The 22,746-nt window shown below is 29.7% G+C and overlaps 1 protein-coding gene across 2 annotated transcripts in view; it reads right to left on the minus strand.

The window, feature by feature from the left end:
- The window catches only part of LOC126835582 (uncharacterized), a 48,503-nt gene that overhangs the window by 12,490 nt on the left and 13,267 nt on the right, over positions 1–22,746 (minus strand). For both annotated transcript variants that reach the window (XR_007685226.1, XM_050568256.1), the window contains exon 2: positions 9,361–9,497. Coding sequence is in view for 1 of the 2 variants with exons in the window: in XM_050568256.1 (XP_050424213.1) it covers positions 9,361–9,497 (137 nt within the window). In the remaining variant the exon portion in view is untranslated. The remainder of the gene's footprint in view (positions 1–9,360; positions 9,498–22,746) is intronic.

The following is a 22,746-nucleotide window of genomic DNA, read 5'->3' on the forward strand; positions in this document are numbered from 1 at the left end:
TCGGGATACGTTTATGTAATTAAAATATTATCTCGATTTTAACATTTTACAAATCGTGCTATTTTTATATTTTAACTTTAAAACCGTTTGATAAATTCACCATTGAATATTTTATCTAATAAAATCAGTATTATAGATACTTTAAAATTATGATAAACATGTAGAATATATAATTATATATAGAAATATTGTTGGAGGATAGTTTTATGCGCTGCTATAGGATTTTTATTGTTCCGCATAAAAATAAGATCAAATCAAGTGAATTCGGATTCACTTATTGACTTGAACAGAAAGCATTGAAAACCCGGGTTGATGGAATTCGACTTCTTCCAGTCAACTACTCATTCCAGTCGTTGCTTCCTCGGCCAAATTTCATGGATCGCACGGTTGATAACGGGATAACCTGATCTGTCTTCTGGCGTTTTACTGTCAAGATTTATTGCGAGGATTACCGTTCAATAATATAAATACACTTATTAGTTATATGTTCAGTCCGATAAACGGTATACATTTTTTTATTCAAGCACTAACTTGGTTGTTGTTATCGCGATAAGCGGTACACCGCACCGGTGATTCAATATCTCAGTAATGTGTTATTTGTGAATCGTACAAATGGCGGGGACATTTGTTTATCTTGTTGTTCAAAATCGTTTCCGATCATTAGATTTTATCAATAGAAAAGCGCGAGGAAGTATATTTTGATGATTATTAACAATTATATTATTAATGTTGTTTTTACCACTGACGTGTTAAGAAAACGCCACACCGGCCATTTCTAAGGAGTAAAGTATAGGCAATTTTTCGAAAAATCTTAATTTAGAGTTTCAACTATAATGTATACTTGTTAATACAATGATGAGGATACTTTGTTGATTGCCATTTTTTTTGTCAGACTCACAGTCATGTCTATAGAATAAATTACAATTTTTTCCCCATCAAAACTGCTTTGCGTGGATTAATTTTTGTCCAGCTTCATATTATATAGTTAGGGAAAGAAATTCATACATATTATCTATGACAAAATTATCTGTGTTCCATCATCAGCAACTCTACTCGTATAATGCTGCACGACTGAAACGGGCGTAGTGGTCCCATTACGTTTCTGATGTGGCGTTCATATACACTGTGTAACATATGACATATAAGATGCCATCAAAACAATAACGAGTCGTCGTCGTCATGCAAACGTTTTGGCCAGAGCCAATATAATTAAGACTATACTATCATCATAAATCGCAAGGAGATTATAGATCAGAAATAATCAATATTCAGGAGCCAGCAGGCTAAAGCATATTCTGTTTTATAATTTAAGCCGTTAGGTTTTAAGTAGTCTGTAATTTTTGCCTACTTCTTTATACAGCTAATATAATTTGTGTAACAAAACTTTATCTACAGACAGTTGTGATAACCCTAGTTAATTACAAAATGTATGTATGTTACCTAGGTTTTACATTTTGTAATTTATAATTAAGTTACTACATTTTGCCAACACCACCTAAGTATATAATATGAATTTGTAAATAAATAAAAGTTAAAATAATATTACCTATTTGAAATTACCAAATGACACAGTCTTAAGAAAAATCCTAACTATTGTTTTTCTATGAACCTAATTTTTACAGAAAACATGTTTTGCTCACTGACAATAATTATTCATTGTTTAGTTGATAAAAATAAAGTGCTGACTGCCGAATATGTCGACACGGCATCGTTCTTCTATCTCGTGTCTAAAATTATATTACTCAATACAATATTGAGCTTTATGGTTAATTGATAATCTATAAACACGATTTTCAAATGGTAAGTGTAAAATATACAATCTCTTTTAATAAAAAAAAATTCAACAACTTTAGTATTCGATTTAATTTTACAATATATTAACAGAATATTTAGAGTATGAAGTCTGTAATACAGGTTACGTTTAAAATGTTTTTTTTTCTAAAAATGCAATTTACAGTTAATGCATAATCTTAAACCATAATTACTATAAATATATAAGCAAAACAGTATTATTACTAAAAACAACCATGGCAAAATTCTAAACGCAATATATATTTTAAAAAATATATGACACGCTGCTGTATTACAAAATATTATTTATGAGGGTTGTTAAAAATTGGTTTGGAAAACTAGTATCTAATAAAAATAATAAGTTTGTTTCATTAACTCGGTTTTTATTGCACCGGTTTTGTGAAATCTGAACCTTTGTTGCAGCAATGCTATCACCGTAGCGAAGCGAATACAGTATAAATATTATTCTTTCTTTTAAACAAATACCGACATTGGCCACTACCAGTTGATCTTTGTGTTAATTATAAAATATATAAAGAGGATAAACAATAATTTACAACATTGAGAGTTTTTTTTTCAAGGCACAAAAATATTATCAAGGAGTTAAGACGTTTATTACGTTGTTTTAACAAGAAATATGATACTCACTTTAGGTTAAAAAATGTATTGCACAAATAATGAAGAACTGTTGTTTCTCGATAACGACGAAAAGTCAATTTCAAATGTAATAAAAATGTCACATTTAAATTAAATTTATAATGAAAAACGTACCTATCTGTAGTACCTCATACGTCATACATATATTGAACTTCAAGTTTAAGATGAGTTTACGTAATTATTTTTGTGTTCCTAAAAGAAAAACATTTTTATTTTAAACACACGTGGCCGACTTATTTTTCTATTCATAATTTATTAATAGTTTTTGTCTTTTGAAATTAATTTGGCAAAATGTATTGAAAATTTAAATAAAATAACAATAATAATACATTTGGTTAATTGGTCGAATTATTATTGCAGTCAACATTTATCTACAGGTAAAATGAATATGTCTTTGAGCTTCACCAAATGATATCCGAATCAGAAGCAACCTTTTTTTGATCAAAAATAAAATTATTATAAGTTAGTCAGTTGACTAATATATTATAATTATGCAAAAGTAAATTTGTGTACGGTTTATATATTGTATATATTATATAATTTTTGTATCTTAGAAATTTAACCCGTATGATTAAAATAGAAAAAACAACACTAATTAAAAATTAGTAATATTGTAATTATCTTTTTTTATAATAAACTATATAATATGTTTACTGTGTAGTGCAAAATTAAAAAACAAAACAAATGTTACTATAAAAACCTTTTGATATTAATAACAACAACATTTAAAAATTTAACTTAAATGTCATTACACAACATAACGTTTGATAAATGTAATACTTATTAGTTAGTAAAATATGTCTAAATATATTTTAGAAAATTGTAAGCAATAATTATTATTTTAAACCCTTTACAACTGAACATACCTTATAGGTCTAATAATAAGAGATATAGTCTTCTATGTCATTTTAATTTAAAATGAAGTAAAAAGTTATTTCCTATACGTTTTTTTTTTAAATATTTGTCACATAAAATAACAATTACTTGTTTCAGGGAAAATTGATTACAAGCTTTGATTTTAAGTGAAAATATGCGTGTTTTATTTAAAGTTGGTTGCACTTTTTTATCTTATTAGATAACAAAAAGTAACAAATTTGTTTACTGTAATGCAACTGAAAGGTTCAACTAAATATTTAATTACTTTCGAGGATGCCAAGCTAAGGAGGTAAAATGGTTTTATATTTGTAAAACATTTATTGGAGGATTTGTCAAGGATAAAACTTTAAACCGAAAAAATTCTTTTTCACTTTTACTATTAGAAAAAAAAATTGTTTTTAAAGGGTAGAAAGAGGTAGGTTGAAAACAATCTATGCTATGCACAGATTTTCTTTCAATGAAGAAAGAATTTAATTAAAAAAATTATAAATCATTTTCAAATTTACACGTTTAAGTCAGTTTTGCTTCCTAATCAATGTTAATTTCTAATTTACTACTCTGACTTTATGAAATTTTTCGTGTTTAAAAAATAATATTCTAAAAAAGCGTGTGAGATTTGTTTTAAAAAGTATATGAACTATTTTTTTTAAGAAAAGAAAGTACCGAGATACAACGTACATATACCAAATTTCAAAACTCGTTTCATTCTCTATTTACAAGCAATTTTAACATCCACACGATCAGCATAATATGTCAAAGGATAAGGACTAAGCTTCCCACGTTAAATGTTGAATGGATTTGTATGTATTTTTAGACGAGCTTTGGTTGCGGTCAGCTGTATACTAAATAAATATTATAAAAGGGTGAAGAGGCAAGATGAAGTATTACATTAAAATGCTTGAAGAGGGTAGTTTTCCGGTTGAATAGTAAATGCGAATAGGTCGCACAGTTAAACACGGCATTACACTCTATAACCCTTTTTCTCGCCTATGCTATTAAGTGTCAACAACTTAAACACACTTGTACTTATAGCAGTCATTAAATTCGGTATAATAAATATCAGTCTCATCAGTATCATTTTTATACCGAGTGATTGAGTGCTATAATATTTTTTTAAGCAATCAGAATTTTTTTAACTTTTATTTACTTATGGAAAATTATATACATATATTAGGTGATCCAAAATTTGTTTGTAGCACCCCGCCCCTCCATTTTTTTCTTTTGATATAAAAAAATAATGTTGTGAACATTTGGGTTTGATTACTTAAGTCTTTCACGTATCGGCGTTAAAGTTTAGCCAAATAGGGTCCTGTAAACAAAATTCTAAAGTAAGGTTTTTTTTTTGAAACATCCTAATGTATACATTTATTTCTATTTTGATATACAACTCAATACAATAAAAAATTGTCTGAACCATATACCTAATATTTATATTATACAGGGTGATCCAACTAACGTAAGACACTCATTTTCTCTGAAAATATAAATATTTTGAAAACAATTTTTTTCCTAAACTTTTAGGTACATATTTTGCTACATTTTTCAATATTTTGAAAATTTTTATCACGAATCCTTATAAGCCAAAATGGGGGATTTTTGTTTTTTTTTATGGCAACATATGTTTTTAACTACATAAGTATGTAGACAAAAAATTAAAAATTATGTTAGCGTTTGAGTTTTGAATTTTCATTTATTTGTTCATTTGTTATGACTTTATAAAGATTTGATTTTTTGACTGTATTTCTTAATATTTTCAATCGTTACTACAAAGACGAGTAGTTTTATTACATTGCGTACAAATAATTTGACATGTTACCGTACTCTGTACCATAATCAGACATAATAAATAACCTATAATCTAAGTAATCTGAAGATGAGAACCTTTGTCTATTTCAAAATCTTTTATAGTGAATTCCTAGTTGTTAGAATGTTATCGCCAATTGGACAATGCGAACATAAATATGAATTTGATGTGCTACCGGTTTTGGACAAACCGAAGAAATATGATTATTATTAAGAGGAAATGTAGTATCTTAACAAAGTCATAACTAATGAACAGTTTAATAAAAATAAAAAATTTTACCGCTAACACATTTTTAAATTTTTTGTCTACAAATTTATGTAATTAAAAACATATGTTGCCGTTTAAAAAAACCAAAAATCCCCTTTTTTGGCTTATAAGGATTGGCGATAAAATGTTTTAAAATATTTAAAAATGTAGTAAAATATGTACCTAAAAGTTTAGGAAAAAAATTGTTTTCAAAATATTTATATTTTCAGAGAAAATGAGTGTCTTACGTTAGTTGGATCACCCTGTATATGAGTAGGCTAGAATCAAAACTCACAAGATCCAAAATTCACATTTTTCAGAAAACGCAAAAAAACCGAGAGAGGGGTTTCCTGGACAACAAATCTATACTACATTATTTTAAAGTAGTTTGAGCTGAAAAACTCAAAAATGCCATCAACATGTTCAAGTTTAATCCATACACATTTGGAACATTTGAGTTTTGCTATTAACTTAAATGGAACATGTGAGTTTTGAAAATAATATAAATAGACATTAACAAAAATGTATTATAATAGAAGTCTATATTTTTTAGTTTTTATTTAGTTTAAACCAAAATAATGTACTTCGTACAAATACTTGCTAATAACTGATAAAAGAAACATGGACTCGCTCCAACAGGTCAGGAAGTGCAGTGTACAAAGACATAAAAAAACATTTTACGTAGTATTTTTCTTTGACATTTATATATACTTTTTATTATTATTATTATTATTATCAATTTAAATAGAATAATAAATTATGAGATGCTTAAATACTTTTTGAACCTATATTTTGAATTTAAATTTCCGGTTTTTTTTTTATTTGTATTAAAAATAATGGTTTTTTTTAATACTTCAAGCTATATAGTATTTAATACATAAATAAATAATCGTTTAGTTTGCCCCAAGTTTTAATAAGCTAAAAACCATTATTGCAATATCAAAAAAATAAAAACTAAAAGTATTTATACATAATAAAGTTACAAAGAACAGTGGCGTATATAGGGGAGGGTTTTTGGGGTTCAACCCCCCCATCCAAAAAAAAAATTGTGGTTGGTACGGCACATGTGCGAATTTATTTAATCAAAGTTAATTTATAATATCAATTAAATCTATTCTTGTTTTATAACCTCCTCTGAAGTTATACCCTATATACGCCACTGACAAAGAATAGTAAGATAAATAATATGGTCATTGCAAAATTATAGGCTTTAATGAATATAAAATATATAAATATTATTTACTTATAAATTATTACACGTAAATTGTATTACAGAAATTGGAAAAGAACAATTTTCACGTTCTTTTAATTTATTGCTATTCAATGATTCTTTTTTAATAGTTAGAACTGTTCATTATTCTAGTTCAACAACTAAACGATTGAAATATTTAACACTCAACCATTTAGTAATAATAACCTTTATTAATGTGTTTTTTTCGATACGTGCATTAGTTATTGCATTAAAACATGGACAGGTTGATTAAAATTGAAAACTCGAATGGATATAGATATAAAAAAAAACGCTACTAAACTCCTATCTGAACCGAATATTATATATTTTATCTAGTAACCTTGATTGTGATGTGCACAAAAGACGATACTAACGGAGCCGTAAGTAGGAATATATTTAGTATCAAGTATGTACCTAATATTTAGTATGGATATGGTACCTATGTGTTTACAAAAAACACAAAATGCTTCACTGTATGTGTCATCATTTCCAATCCACTTTGCTACCCTATCAATTTCACAGAATATCCTTAACGTCAGCGAATCCTTTAATGACTGCCTCTTTCATTTGTGCGCTTATTTTACCCTTACAAAAGATTTTATAGTAACCACATATTATTCGCTATCCACACTGTTCCTCTCGCACAGAGTTATATTCTATTTGAAATCCCACACAACTGTACTTGGAGCTCGGTGGAATGGTGATTTTAATGATGCACCAGGTCGTTTCAATTAGATCCATTATACGTACGTTCTGGCGAGCGGGTTGATCATTAAAACGTCTTCCACATCGTGTCTAAAATACATACGCTGCGCCAGCTATTATACAATAATAATTTATAATATATAATACTACAAAAGTGTTAAGTGGTCGACGGCAAAGGCAGATCTCAACCACGAGGACTTTGTTTGTGGGTGTGCGAATAAATGTCATTCTATGTGTATAATACCACTACTATCCGGTGAAGCTCAGTAAAAATGAAAAAAGCCCAGCACTTACCCCCTTGTGTGTCACAATACACAAGACAGAGTATTTCTATTTAACGCGTATACATTTTACCCTATTATCGGCCAATGTTTGTGAGCGGACGGTTGGACAGAATAGATCATCATGCTCAGTGCTCAGTAAATTGGGAAAGCTGTGTAGAAAAATTAGATTGATTGAACACTTGAATACTTTCTAGTTACAAGGAATAATGTACAACATTTTGCGGAACCTGGAGATATATTTTTTTTTTTTGTGAAAAATAATATTACAACGCTGGATTTTTTCACAGCGAGGTTAACGGACGGCGAGGAAGTGCCGAGTCTACTATCTACTACTACTAATGTCTATTAAAAAATATACTGCCGCTACACAACGACTTAAAATGTAATTAGGTATGGTAGTTAAGACAAGCCACAACTCATACGGACGGTTAGATAAATGAACTCTGTCGTGTATTTCTAGCGTTGGATTTCAATTATAATTTTATATTAATTTAATAATAATTAATATCTTTGTCTTTTATAAGTATAACTACATATTACGAACTATATTTAAAGAGTACAGAAGTTCATTTTTTAAATGTTATTTTTTAACAGTATATATAATAATTATAATAAAGGCTTATAAGTTAAAAAAACAGTTCTTACAATAGTTTTAGCAATATTTAATAAAAATAAGAAGCTTTAATTGAAAAAAATTTAAACTGTTTTATTTTAGTGTTTCCAATCTTTAAGAGGTTATATTAATTTATCTAACGTAAAAATTTACTACGTTGAACGCCTTCATTTTATAGGCAATACATTTATAGAGGGAATTTCATACGTGCTTTTAAAAATGTTTCTAAAAAAAAATTATGGTTTTAGGAGATACTTAAAAATAGAATCCGTTTTACAACATGTTATACCTACTTAAACAAGCTATACATAAATTTAAAAAACTGTCCATCATTTACTTATTTTGAACTAAACCAACTTTGATAATAAATAATAAATAGTAGTGAAAGCTGAGGGTCGCATAATAGTAAACCGACAAATTAAATCAATTATTTTTTTTAAATTTTAGGCGGGTACTTTGACAAAAACCGGCTAAAAAGTTATTTTAATAAGTGTAAAACCCGCCACTACTTTTTGGTCATGATAAGAATCTCAAAGTTTGTTTAGAACCAGAAGAGTTATCTGATGTATATAATATAATAATACTATTATATGACATAATAGAAAGTATGATGACTGTAATATACCCCTACGGGAAATACGTTTTTGACTTGTATACATTGGAAAATGAATTTATTGTTATGACCACTGTGGGTAATTAAAGTTAAATTACATTTCCCATTTTAATATATTGACTAAAATAGAAAATCGCGTGACTGTTCCAAAACATTTGTCAATATTCTACATTTAATTAAACACAATAATTTATTATTTTATGTTAAAAATACATTCATTTGTATATATTACACAAACATAATGCATATTATACATTAAATATATATATATATAAGAAAGTCAGGAAACCTCCTTCCTAAAGAGGGGCAGTTACATGGGCTGCTTGAGCTGTTTGTATTTTACGTAACAATTGCCTTTTAACTTTCAAGTTGTAGGCGAGTAAAAACGACATTTTTTCACAAAGGTCATGACAATAAAAGTAAATTAGCAGCGTGAAACTTCGTTATTCAATCAAATACCATGATCGTATTTTCTGACGGTTCATTTTGTGTCATGGTAGCTGTTGTGTGTCAATATGATTTTATTATAACGTCACTTACCACTTTATCGTTTAGATGCCTAACTCGGCACGGTAACAGGACACTTTGGCCGGCGGAAGCGAACACATTTTGCGGAGCACTTTCAAAATACGTTTTTAGCTGTTCGTCAATTTTTCTCTTGGTCGGGCTACCTGAAACTGAAGGAGAACAAAATTAAATTTTAAAAAAAACACGAATCTTCATTACACGCTATAACGAGGGTTCTCTCGCAATATAAACCGATAATTTTTATCCTTTTTTTTTTTTTTTTTTTATCGCTTTACAACGTTTTCACGATAGTGTAAACTGTATATAGATGGTACCGGGGGTAATATCATAATCTGTTAAGTAAGGGGTGTTTTTTTCATAACCTCCTCTTGCCGATCAAACTTGGTGACGGCGATAGAGATGGTTTGTTTCTCCCGTTTTCTCCTCTCTCCCTCACTCGCGCGCGCCCACTCACTGTTACTACCCGAGGCCAAAGGCATTAACAAGGAAACGATGATCATCTGGGACATCATCAATCTTGCCAAGACTCCGATATTATGAGCTGTGCCTCGCCTCTCGCGGCACCCCTCCACCCTTGACATAACCTCTAAATAACGCTGCAGTCGGCTAATTTGGCCAGCGCCGCACGCCTTTCGAATATATTAGCCGTAAAACGTAAGGAAAAAGGCCTTGTACACCGCGAAAACGCAATACACACACGATGTATGTACAGCGTATACAAATCAACAAAATGTATTTATTTTTTGATAATTTTCGTAATCTCGTCGTATTACACAGTCAATAAAAATATAATAATAAGATAATCAATAGTCCAATAGCGTCGGAGAATATACATTTTACTTTGGAAATATTAATGCATTGAAAACATTATTATTTTCTCTTGTATGAACTCGAGTTTGGATCAATTGTCTAGTCATCTCATTGAAATTGTTTAGTATACATTTGTGTTTTAAATTGAAGAAGCCCATTTCTTTAGACTCGTATAACATGCAAATCTGCCACAACTGGGGTTCACCTTTTGTTAGTCGAGAAGGAAAGTCGCGGAAATCGTGTTCTTATAAGATCTATTTAATGGCCTCATTGATTGCACGGAATTACTCTCAACACTAATACTTGAGAAAGCGACTTCGCGTTTTAGTCTTAATTTGTATAACATTAGGCCCGTTTATTACCCGTTTATAATTAAACAAATTAAAAATAAATAACAGAATCTCAGTCTATAATAACCAACGGCTAATTAACGGAAATTGTTGTTTAGGATTTGCCCGAGGCGTGTCTTTACTCGAGCTCCGTAGTCGAGACGTACGGTAAACACTCACTCACACACTAACCAACACTCGAGTTTAATAACAAACTACTCTCAGTAACTTCAAAGGACGTGATTTCATTTTGAAAGCGGAAAAAACGTGTCTATTCGGTTCTTTTGCCTTGACAACTATTTGCACTGCGCCACACAAATATAATAATAATGCAGTAACGACTACGCGCTTTTGTAACGACATTATGTTCTTCGTAAAAATCCTCTTCAACGTGTGACGCCTAGTTTTTCACGGAACTGCGCAAACAATGATTTATAGCCAGTAACAACGTTGAAGCGTATAGTAGTTTAACATTACTTTTATTGTACGTTCGCCGAACATTTCAGTTGCCTTAAATGACATCCCGGCCGTTTCCTCAAAAATATTAGTCGTTTTATTTTATGGTTTTCTAAACGTTCCGTAAAATGATATGCTAACCATAACAAACCAAATGTACATGTACATCCGTTAATTCGCAAATAGTATAATGCGAATTAATAGTTAGCCTGGTATTAAGCAAGTATAATGTACTATGTAGATTCCACGTTTTGTGACGCCGGTAATGCGCACTAGCATTTTTAGTTTTCAAAATATATTCCATTTTTAATCCCCGGAATTCGATTTAATACAATCCGTACAGCCATTGAATTAATAAGTAAATTCGCACTAACGACAGTATACAAACATGGTAAACGCGAATTAATGACTACATGTAAAGGTGATCCCCAACAAAAACCTAACAGTGAAAAAAGGCCAAGTTCCAGACCCCCACCAAAAATGTCAGTCTATCAAAGTAGTGATATCTACATTGTGGCCAAGTCTGCTATTTCTTTAGTTCATAACCACATTTCACTCCTACTTTCATGAGCAACACTGCTCTTTTATTTGTATTGCTTAACACTTGGCCAGTTTCTGAAAAAATGCAAATTTTGAAATCCTCCCATTTTGAAAGAGCTGAATATTTACAGCTCATATTTTTACAGTGTCCTAAACTACATGAGTTTAATCTATGTTCCAAATTTCAAAAGTTTATCTCTAGAAGAAGCAGAGATATGAGAGTTAGAAATACCGGGAGAATTGGTTCGCGTAAAGATACACTGGCATTGCTAGAACTTGGCCGGCGCACTGCCGTGCGCTCAGATTTATGACTTTGCTCATCACAGTGGTATCACATATTTGTAATGAAAAAAATGTTTTTATTGTATTATTTTTGTCATCAGTGCAGTAATTCATGCAGCAAACAAACGTAAGTGTTCTACCGGTAACTATGACAATAAGTTTAGCAGATATATATGTATAGTTGTCAACTGAACTGTTTAAGAGTTATGTGTGCATCGTTTTACAATTTAGACAGGAGGAGAAATAGTTATATGCATATCTAGTTGTACTTGTACACACTACCATTTAGTACAGCAATTCTAAATACTAGTACATAACATTACCTTTCCCGTCAACTAGTACACACGCATAACACTCAATCAAATACATTGTTTTTGTTATTTTAATAATCATGTTATACCGATTAAACGTTAAGTTCACTAGATTACACTTTTATATGCAAGTATACTATTAGTATCAACATAATTTGATTTTTCAAGTATAAGCAAATAAATATAATTTATATTTATAAATATAAAAATAAATATTTGACAAAACAGTAGTTCGAAATAAGTTATGAAAATATTAATTTGAGTCAATATACCTACGTTACGTTTATTCTTTTAATTAGTATCTCAGTATTTCAAAAACGATGGTGTTCAAAATAAAATAAGACTGTTAACACTTCATTGTTTGTTAATGATTTATAAGGAAAAAGTAATTTATACTAATATAGTAATTTATCCTTAAGAAGGCGCCACGCAGCACTTAATTAATTTATTTAAGACGTTCGGTACATAATATTTTTTGCAAATCATAATTAAAAATTGAAATTTAGTGTACATTTATTAGCACAATAATGATGAAGCTATTTTTCTGGTAGTTCAATTATTTTATGTATAACGTTTAACAATATTTGTTCTGCTTTAATACCTTTTATTTAGCTTTTATACACCATATACCTAGTTCTTATTGGATATATTTCCTTGGTATTAGATGATAAAATATTAACTTTTTTATGACACTAAAATAACAGTCAACATTATACAACGTACATTGTTTTTCAAGATTTTTTTATCGATGTTATAAAAAACGGGGGGAAGCAGATTTGAAAAAAAACACGTTTGTTGAAACTCAAGCATAACCCATGCAATGATTGATGTGTCATATTCCGTGAAATGTTTCCAATTTACTACCTTTGGTTAATGAACAACTAATATTTTTTTGTCGCAAACATCACCTTTTTTACAAACGTTGATACACCATTACCTACAGTCTGCAGACAAATTTTGTTGAGTGATGGAAGTTCGACATTTTTATTGAGTAGACATACCTACCCGGCTTTATTATTTAAATGAATAGTTCACCAATATGGTAAACTGTGATAACAGTTAACGTTTGGATTCTGGTCAGTAAGTATTGCATAAAAAATAACGGCAATATTGTTATTATTTTAACATGTTATGTTCAATTATTCTTACTTCTACCCAAACCTTAAGAAAGTCTATTCGCACAAACAGCTATATTAATATAATACGTACTAAGTGGACTGTCATATTAATTAATTAAAAAGCATAGTTTTCAAAGAAAATTCAATACAAAAATTATACCTAACCTAACAGTTTAGTTCGGCAGATGTGTCGATGTGTACCTATTTCACAAAATTCTGTGACCACTGGTCAAATATGCATCCAAATTAGATAATTTTTGCAATAAGTTTAAATTATTATTTAAAAATATCTACTCAGCTATTGCATCAAAGCTAAAAAAAACAATTCAAAACCACAATTATGTCTAAAAAAACCTAATTTTGAATGTATGACTATGTGACCCGCGGCCATAAAATTAAAAATCAATCACAAAAGTGTTTTCCTATTACCCAAATACATCCAGTACAAAGTATTTTTTATCTTTTGATAATCCTATAACTTGTTCAATTAGATTCATGTAAGACACGCCCAATTAAAATAAGTAGTTAAACATAATACAAATTATTATACGACCTACTGTAATCTAATTTTTACACAATACGTTTAAGCAAATATTTCAGTACTATGATTTTTTATTTCAAAAATACTTATTAAAAACCAGACATCACAGTGTCACCAATTCGACTACAGTCTGTACGGTTTTAATTATTCACGTCCGATTAAGGAATACAAAATGAGTGGTATAGTTATAATGTAAACCATATGTATGATAATATTTTATGTATTAAAATACTTATTTTAATTAATGTTAAACAACTGACACAAAGGATTTTTTATATTTAAAAAACCCCTTTTTAGTTAGTTAGTTTAATGTACATGACCTCAATAATATATATATATATATTTTTTAACAATTACCACCAATGATTTGTTGGGTTTTATCCATTTTCCTTATCAACAGTATTGTAAAGAAAATCTCAAAATTTACGTAATAATTGCCGTACCTTAGTATGGTTAATGGTTCAGTCGGTATATTTTCTATTAGACTTTATGGAGGTATTAAAAATAATATAAAGTAAGCGAAAATCTACTTAGCCCAATGTAATTACCAGTCTAAATAATTAAATTAAGACCACGTGCAAGTGTAATGTTACTGAGAGTATTTCCAAGACGTGCTTTGCGTTACAGTTTTCTAAGTAGTATTATATTAACGGTACATGTATGTATAGTGAATTTCGGCGAAAACGAAAATTGGTTTAAAAGCCCGTATGACAACAGCTTTTAAAAAATCCTAATTATTTGAAATCGTTATTATATTATGTTAAAATAATTATTATTTACAGTAGAGAATTGTACTTTAATTTAATACAAGTTTTTTTTTGGTTATAATTGGTAGCAACTATCATGTCATAAACTCCAAAAATATTTACAAGAATGAAATATTCTTTCCTTTCGCATTATCCCGTACTTGTCTTTCACTTTTCGTCGCTATTTCTCTATCTACACCACATACCAAAACATCTACTTTTGTCAGAATGTTTCAATGATTTTGATTGTTTAATGTGTATAGAATATAGATCATACTAGACCATACTGAAAACTCCACTTGGTTAATGTATAATCGACAATCTGGAAATCCATTATTATTTGGTGGTACCCGTGGTAGGTTTTAGTGCATACTAAAATCTATAATTAACTAAAAAGTGGTGTTTTAAGTATATACAACGTACATGTATATGTATATGTATGTAGTTGTTCTGATATTTAAGCATTTTAGCGTATATATTAAGAAGTACAGAAAAATATAAAACTTTTATAGCGCTCATATAAACTACCACACGCGCCGCTCAATCATGTGTGTTCCTATTTTTGGTGGCTGAATCATAAAAAACTTAATAAAACCAATAGTTTTTTTTCCGTATAAGGAACACAAGATTCTACATACAAACTATGAAGGATGACCTCGAATTTTTACCACCAATGCGAACCACAGACTTATCTTCCCTGATTGGCATTCTAGTGAGTTTAAGGGCATATTTTGTTTTTTCTTCCGTTTTGTGTGCGATTATCATTACTTTTTTTGTTTCCTTGTGAATTTACGACCGTCTTCTTCGATGATGGAATTGATGTTTAGCCACGCGTGAGACAACCGCCACCATGAAGAATTTAGATGCGCCGTGAAATTGAATACATCCGAATAGGCGAAAGGGTAAAAGGAAAAAAAACGACTTATATAGTTACCGCAACAAATTATGTCGATTATTCCCTTTTGAATTATTGTTTATAATGTACTTGTATTTTGACTGTACATATTTGTTTTTTTTAAATTGTTTTTACACAAAATACCCGTTACGGTTTGATAACCACGAAATATGTGTATAACGAAAAATCGTCTCGTTTTGGTGACCATATGCCGGTATCGTAAGAGGCGATCCATCAAGGAAACTCACGTTCCCTATCTTGCTTACTCTCTCTCTCTCTCTATCATTGCTTTTCTGTCGCAGTGACTTTAATTACTTTTTAAAGTAATAATGGCGTATACGGTAAACCGCGGTGCTGCCACCGCCACCGCCATCAGGGCTCACATGGTCCACAACACAAGATTGATAAGGACCGTAAAAACCGTGCATGTCAATAGTGTACGGTCGTTTTTTTGTCTCTCTATCCAATCTCCATTGTTTAATTTTTCGGACGCAGATGCCTCTTGCTTTTCGGGGCCTATCAAAATTTATGACCGTGTTAAATCCGCTACCATTAGTCGCGCACCCCACAGTAGCGGTGGATTAAATCGTTTCGGAATGCTTTTAGAAGACACTTAAGACGCGCTGTGCCTAGTTAGGCATATTGATATGTAAAAACATAAGCTTATGTAGTATAATAATTAAAACGCACCATATAGGAATATGTTTGATATTTTGGTTATGATATTATAAACTTAAATTCCCGACACAAAACAATAATTATTTTAAAAGAAAATAATTCGCTTTAACTAAAATTAACCTCTGAATTTCGTATAACAATGGTTCTATTTTTTTTTTTCTATTACATCACTTATAATGGCAATACCACCCGTGTTAGGCAAATTTCTGGCAAGCTATATTTGCTCATGATTAAAGATAACGCCCAAGTTGATTCAATTATTTAAAACTTAATAGTCTAGCCGACCGCAGAGTTAATGCCAACTTAAGTTTTCTCTATAAGCTCTTAAATAACTCTATAGATGCACCTGAATTATTATCCGAAGTTAATTTTAGGGTTCCTAATATTCATTCTCGCTCATCGGCTCCTTTTTATGTCCCCTTCCATCACGCCAATTACGAGCGAAACTAACCCATCCATCGAATGATGCGCTTAGCTAATGCCTTTCAAACTTAATTTTTAATACTGTCACATCTATTTTATCTTTCTAAATAACTATATGTAAATGTTAATTTAATATTATCTGTACCTTGGGCTTTGCCTGCAACAAATGTAAATAAGTAAATAAATAAATAAATAAATAAATAAATAAATTATTCGTAATTACGATTAAATTTTACGGCGATAAATTACTTTTTTTTAATCTTCGGATGCTAAAACTATACTTGTTGATTGTACTTTTGAAACTGTTGGCGCGAGCGTTTTGTAAATTCACAAAAAAATGGTCTGTAAAATGATTGATTGTGACTAAACAAACAAGTACAAGACCAAACCAAGTACAGTATAAATAAGTGCAGAATAAGTAAGAATCGGTAAGATAATATTACAGATTATTGTAGAGTATTATAAAAATGTAATTCGGAAATTTTATTTAAGAACGGCTATTTTATTGCAGTTTATCACACTAAAAAAACGTTGTCTTGGACACATCATATGGCATAAGACTAAGTGGAAATCAAGAGAACAAAAAAATATATATAAGTAAAACAGCTTTATTATAATTACTCTGTTGAACAGAAGCCAAACCTATAAACGTAAACGCTACCCACTTGACTTACAAATAGATATATATATATATACATATATGTGTGTGTGTGTGTGTGTGTGTGTATATTTACACTCGAATATTTTGTTAAGAAATTGAGAAATACGTAAGAAAAATCTTCATTCTTAGCAGTTTTATGTGACTACATTCATAGTTATGTTTTAAATGAATAAAACGCATTTACACAACTCTACAATTGGCTTGTTTATAATGTACAGTCAAGTCGAGTAAACAAGAAAATTGATTTGTTTTAATGTAGAAAATCGATTTTTGAGTAAAAAAAATAAGAAGGAAATAAATTCAAGGTTATACCTGATACCACAAACCAATTAATACACTACATGAAAAAAGCACATTTCAATCTTAAATAAGTGTTGAGTAGGTACATAACGATTTAAAATCAATGATAAAGGAGAGCAACCGAGACAAGATGAGATCATTATTTCAGTAGTTTTGTCCTTAATTATTACAACTATTTTATATTAGTCATTATCCCATTACTATTAAAACCATGTAAATATGTTCAATCTCACAAAATCTATTCTTAATGAGTAGTATTACGAAAATAAATCGGATAAGGAAAGTATATAAGTTGCTTTAGTCAATCCGTCTACTCAGCCCATTTGTGTTACTGAATACTATTACACGATTGACATTATGAACCATTATTTGCGATGAGCCAAATACATACAAAATATGCCTAACTAGTATCTTTAAACTAGTTGGGTTTAAAATAAGCAAAAATAGACAATAGTTATATATTTATTAATATTTAAGCATAAACAATAACATAAGACACACAAAAACATACACAATGGCCAAAACAGAGAACAGAGATGCATTAAGCTCGCGAGCATCGTAACAATTTAATTAAACCGCTGACCAGAAGTATCTAATTTTCAGTGAAAACCTTTTAAAAAAATTTTAAGTTAAAAATGTTTGTGTCATTTATATTAAAAAAATGTTGTGTCAAACAAAACTTCGAATTTTTTTTTAAAAAAATAGTGCCTATGCATGATTAAACTTTGACTATGTAAGAGTAACGAAGTTAAGAGACTGCTTTGTAATGTGACGATAGAACCGTGTGCTGTTAACAGTCTATGCAACCACAATTTTCCGTATGCTTTAACTCAATTTAAAAGAAGAACAGATGAAATTAACAAAACTTTAACTTTTAAAATTATCTTTATGACATTTCAACGTGATTTTTTATGGGAAAATTACTTCACAAGTAATATATTTTGTACTCATTTGATTCCATACGAAATGTCAAATGGTGTAACTAAATTAATGACGTTTCAGGTTCATATTTCTTAATTATTTATAAACTAAAAACTTGTTAACAATACAACATTCTATTAACATACAGTAACTAATAGTTTTACTCACAATAAGTAGGAAAATATGTTGTTTTTTTATTAAAACTCTATCAACGATCCGTATACTATTTTCGTCAATTTTGCACTATTATAAGACAATAACAATTAAATGTTTTGTTTAATAAGGAGTCCAAATGTCTGAGACTGAAGTTGGAAAAGACTAAAACAAATTTAACTAACAAAGAACGAAGTCAGTTAAAGAAAAATAACCAATCGTATACACACATATACAAATTGCCACACAAAGCGATATTTTCTACTTACAACTTACTAAAAAAAAACCATTTCACTTATTAAATATAATATAATATTAACCTAACACTACATAAAAATGTATATCAATAATTTGTACAACTCTAGTACGTCATTAATTAATATTGGTTCTTATTTCTAATTAAACCCTTCACTGCATATATTCATTAGGTTATTTATATTGATATAATTTTGTGATTATGGTTAATATTTATTTTCTTACATCGCTATCTGACGGGGGGCTTATTTGGGGGTCCCCCAGATGTCGAATCACCTATTACTTACCATTCGTGCTGGAACACCCTGTATATATTTTTATTATAATATTAATCATTTCTAAAGAATATTGTTCTTTGGCTCTTTTAAAATACATTTTTTGCGAGTACATTGTATTCTGTTTTTATGATTGTATAAAAAAATGAATCCGGTCAAGGAAAATAATGAGAAAGAGCTGAATACAGTATAATATATTATATAAAATACTAAGGCTTCAAAATCATTGTAAAACACCAATAGAATATAATGTTATATTTACTCATGATTAAAGATAACGACCAAGTTGATTCAATTATTCGTAATTACGATTAAATTTTACGGCGATAAATTACTTTTTTTTAATCTTCGGATGCTAAAACTATACTTGTTGATTGTACTTTTGAAACTGTTGGCGCGAGCGTTTTGTAAATTCACAAAAAAATGGTCTGTAAAATTATTGATTGTGACTAAACAAACAAGTACAAGACCAAACCAAGAACAGTATAAATAAGTGCAGAATAAGTAAGAATCGGTAAGATAATATTACAGATTATTGTAGAGTATTATAAAAATGTAATTCGGAAATTTTATTTAAGAACGGCTATTTTATTGCAGTTTATCACACTAAAAAAACGTTGTCTTGGACACATCATATGCCATCATATATAGAATATTATGTTATACCTTATATAATATACATAATATTTAGAATTTTTGCCCTCTGCAAAACATCAGCTTCTGCTGTGCACACGCAGTGTATATATATTGCTTATGGGCCAATGATAATTGCGTAAAAAAATATAAAAAGTGAACTACATGGTAATATTGTTTTATAATGTTTCACGCGGTTGATTTGCTGCGATTCCCGAAGGGATGGATTGAAAACCATCGTTAAACGACAACGCTGGTAGTTATCTATAAAGATTCCGTACAAAAGCGCTTCGGCGAATACACAGTGACGATAAAACTGCTGTTAAATCCCCGGGGTGTGTTTTTCGTAAACAACAGTTTTAAATAAAACCACCGCACCACCTGTTGTGTATAACATGTTGGATGTACGGCAGATGCGGCGGTAGATGAGGGTCTTCCGCTAATAATTCCAAAACCCCTTATTAAGGCCCGGGTGAGCAAGCGTTTAATTTAACTGTCCGCTGCCTATTAATTTGATCTGCGCCCTAGTCCGACCAGGGACCGTATCTAACTAATTTCAACAGTTTTATGCAAAAGGCATTCATCTTTATCCAAAATTATTACTGTATCATCGCACGAGACGTATGCGGCCGCCGTTGGACGGACCTGACGCTATAACAAGCGTCAACATAATAATATAACTCATATGCAAATCGACTTGGGCCCAAACTGGCAATGACAAAATGCCTAAGCCAGCCGTAAAACACGAATAACTAAAGATATGCATGTATTTAAATTAGGTAAATTATATACACACAATCACAATAGGAAATCTACCGTATGTTAAATTTGTTATTTATTTAAAACGCTATAGGTGTTGAACGATAAAAAGGTTTTTTTTACATAAATCATAATATGTAAAGCTAACATTTATATATCATGTAATAGTTTATGTTCTCGCTTTTTTTATGCTAATTATTTTTGTGAACTGTAGTTGACGAGGAAAGCCTGTACTCAGTAATAAATTAAAAACTATTTTAATTACTTTTACGAGCTATTTAGTCAATAGCATGATGCAAATAATATTTTATTTTATAGCTTTGTCATAACTTATAATACTGTGTCTGTATTATTACTAATTACTAATGCCATTTTTGTATAATATTTTTGAATATTAGTATTAGAACATTTGTGTTATTTGATTTCTTACCAAAACATGATGTAAAAAAATGTGAAAAATTTTTAAATAGGATTGTTATTAATAATATTATGTGTATTGATTGTAACTGTTATTTTTCGGCAACAAATACATATTGTTTGAGACTGTGAGAGTTGAAACTAACCTAAACAAATACGAACAATTTTCTTCGCGTTTACAACTGAATAACTTAAATAAAGTTGTCACATTTTCGACGTCGACAGGGTCATAGATTTATTATACACGGTGTCCCAAAATGTAAGGTAAGTAATAAGTGATTTGACATCTGAAGTACTGTCAAATAAGTACGTTTTTCTTTTTTCTAAAGTCTAAAATTTAAAGTTAAGAAATAATGACTTTAAGAAAAAATGACTCGTTATTCAGTACAAAATGCTTAATATCTAAAAAAAGGTTCATATCATTTACAGTCCAACGAAAAACGATTTGACTTCTCTTCTTAGTTGATAATTTCATAATGAGTTGTGTATTGATTATTTTTAGTTTTAAGAGTTAAATTAACTTTTAATTCAAAAATTTAGGTGTACAGTTGTATTGGTGTATACAGTGGTATTAGATTAGAGTAATAATTTTATATACACATGTAAAAGTAGATTACCGTCATAAATAAATTATAAGTAGTTAAATAAAAATAACTTGATATTATTTTTGTTTACAATTTAATTATAAATATTGTTCAGTATGGCTGCCATATTTTTTATGCACATTTCTAACTTTTTTCTCGTTGACGCTTTAACTTTTTTGTAAATATTTAGAATTTAATTTATTGATCCTTACCACAGTATTTATCCGGTCTATCAAATTGTCTTTTGTCGTCACTTCAGTAGCATACATTTTTTCCTTTAAATAACGCCGTAAAATCTCAGGGGGTCAAGTCGGGGCTTTGAGGTTGCCATACAATAAACTGACCTGCAGACTATCTAATTTTCTGCCCGTTTTCCAATTATCCTATCAGAAATTATGAGGTACAGAAATTCTGAGAGCATTAGTGTGGTATGTTGGTACACCGTCTTTCATAAATCACATTGTTTCATGTACATTCAATGGAACTTGTTGTAATAAGTTTGGCAAATCATTTTGAATGAAATTATACAAAACATTCCAGTATAGACATTGCTTGATACTTAAACGTTAAACTGGGGAAATATATTTACTATAGAGATAATAATAATTTAACACAGCTACCTTGACACATTCGTTCACACCAAACCCCCAAGCTATTGGAAATTAATTCGAAGGATACAATAGTAACTGGTTCCCTTCTATATTGCATGGCTTCTATTATTAATACAATCGTTAATATTAACTAAACAATATTGAGGGTATTATTTAACATACATTTTGTTTGATTAAAATGTAAGGTAATAATAACACGTGATAATAATGATTACCTGCACAGTGCATATTATTTGCTCTTTACACAAAGTATTATGTTCTATTTTGAATTATAATTCTACTATACAATCAGTTTCGAATGCAAGCTGACATAAAAATTGGTAGTTAAAATATACACGTATACTTGTACATGCTTGTAGCTTGTACGGACACGTGTAAGACATTTATAAATGAAAACTGATTACTAGCTTTGGAATATGTTTATATTTATCTGAGATATTATTCAAATGGCTTTTTTTTTTAATAAAAATTAGTTAATTGACATTCTATTCGGGTTTTATGATTTTTATTATATCGAGAGTTTAAACGGAATAAATCGATTGAAGTTGGTTTTACTTCTTTCGAACACGTATTCATATCACAGGATATTCCTGTCACTTTTAATAATATAATGTATTTTTTATAAGTAACCATTACTTCCGACTGCTATTTTTATAGCAGTTCTCTCCCTGTCGTAAACGGAGTAGGAATCAAAAGAAGA

The sequence above is a fragment of the Adelges cooleyi genome, unplaced genomic scaffold (assembly GCF_023614345.1).
Source record: "Adelges cooleyi isolate 19-005CV unplaced genomic scaffold, UGA_ACOO_1.1 ACOO_flye_CR_arks_rails_tigmint_CR_PRNA_23, whole genome shotgun sequence".
Taxonomy (NCBI): Eukaryota; Metazoa; Arthropoda; class Insecta; order Hemiptera; family Adelgidae; genus Adelges; species Adelges cooleyi.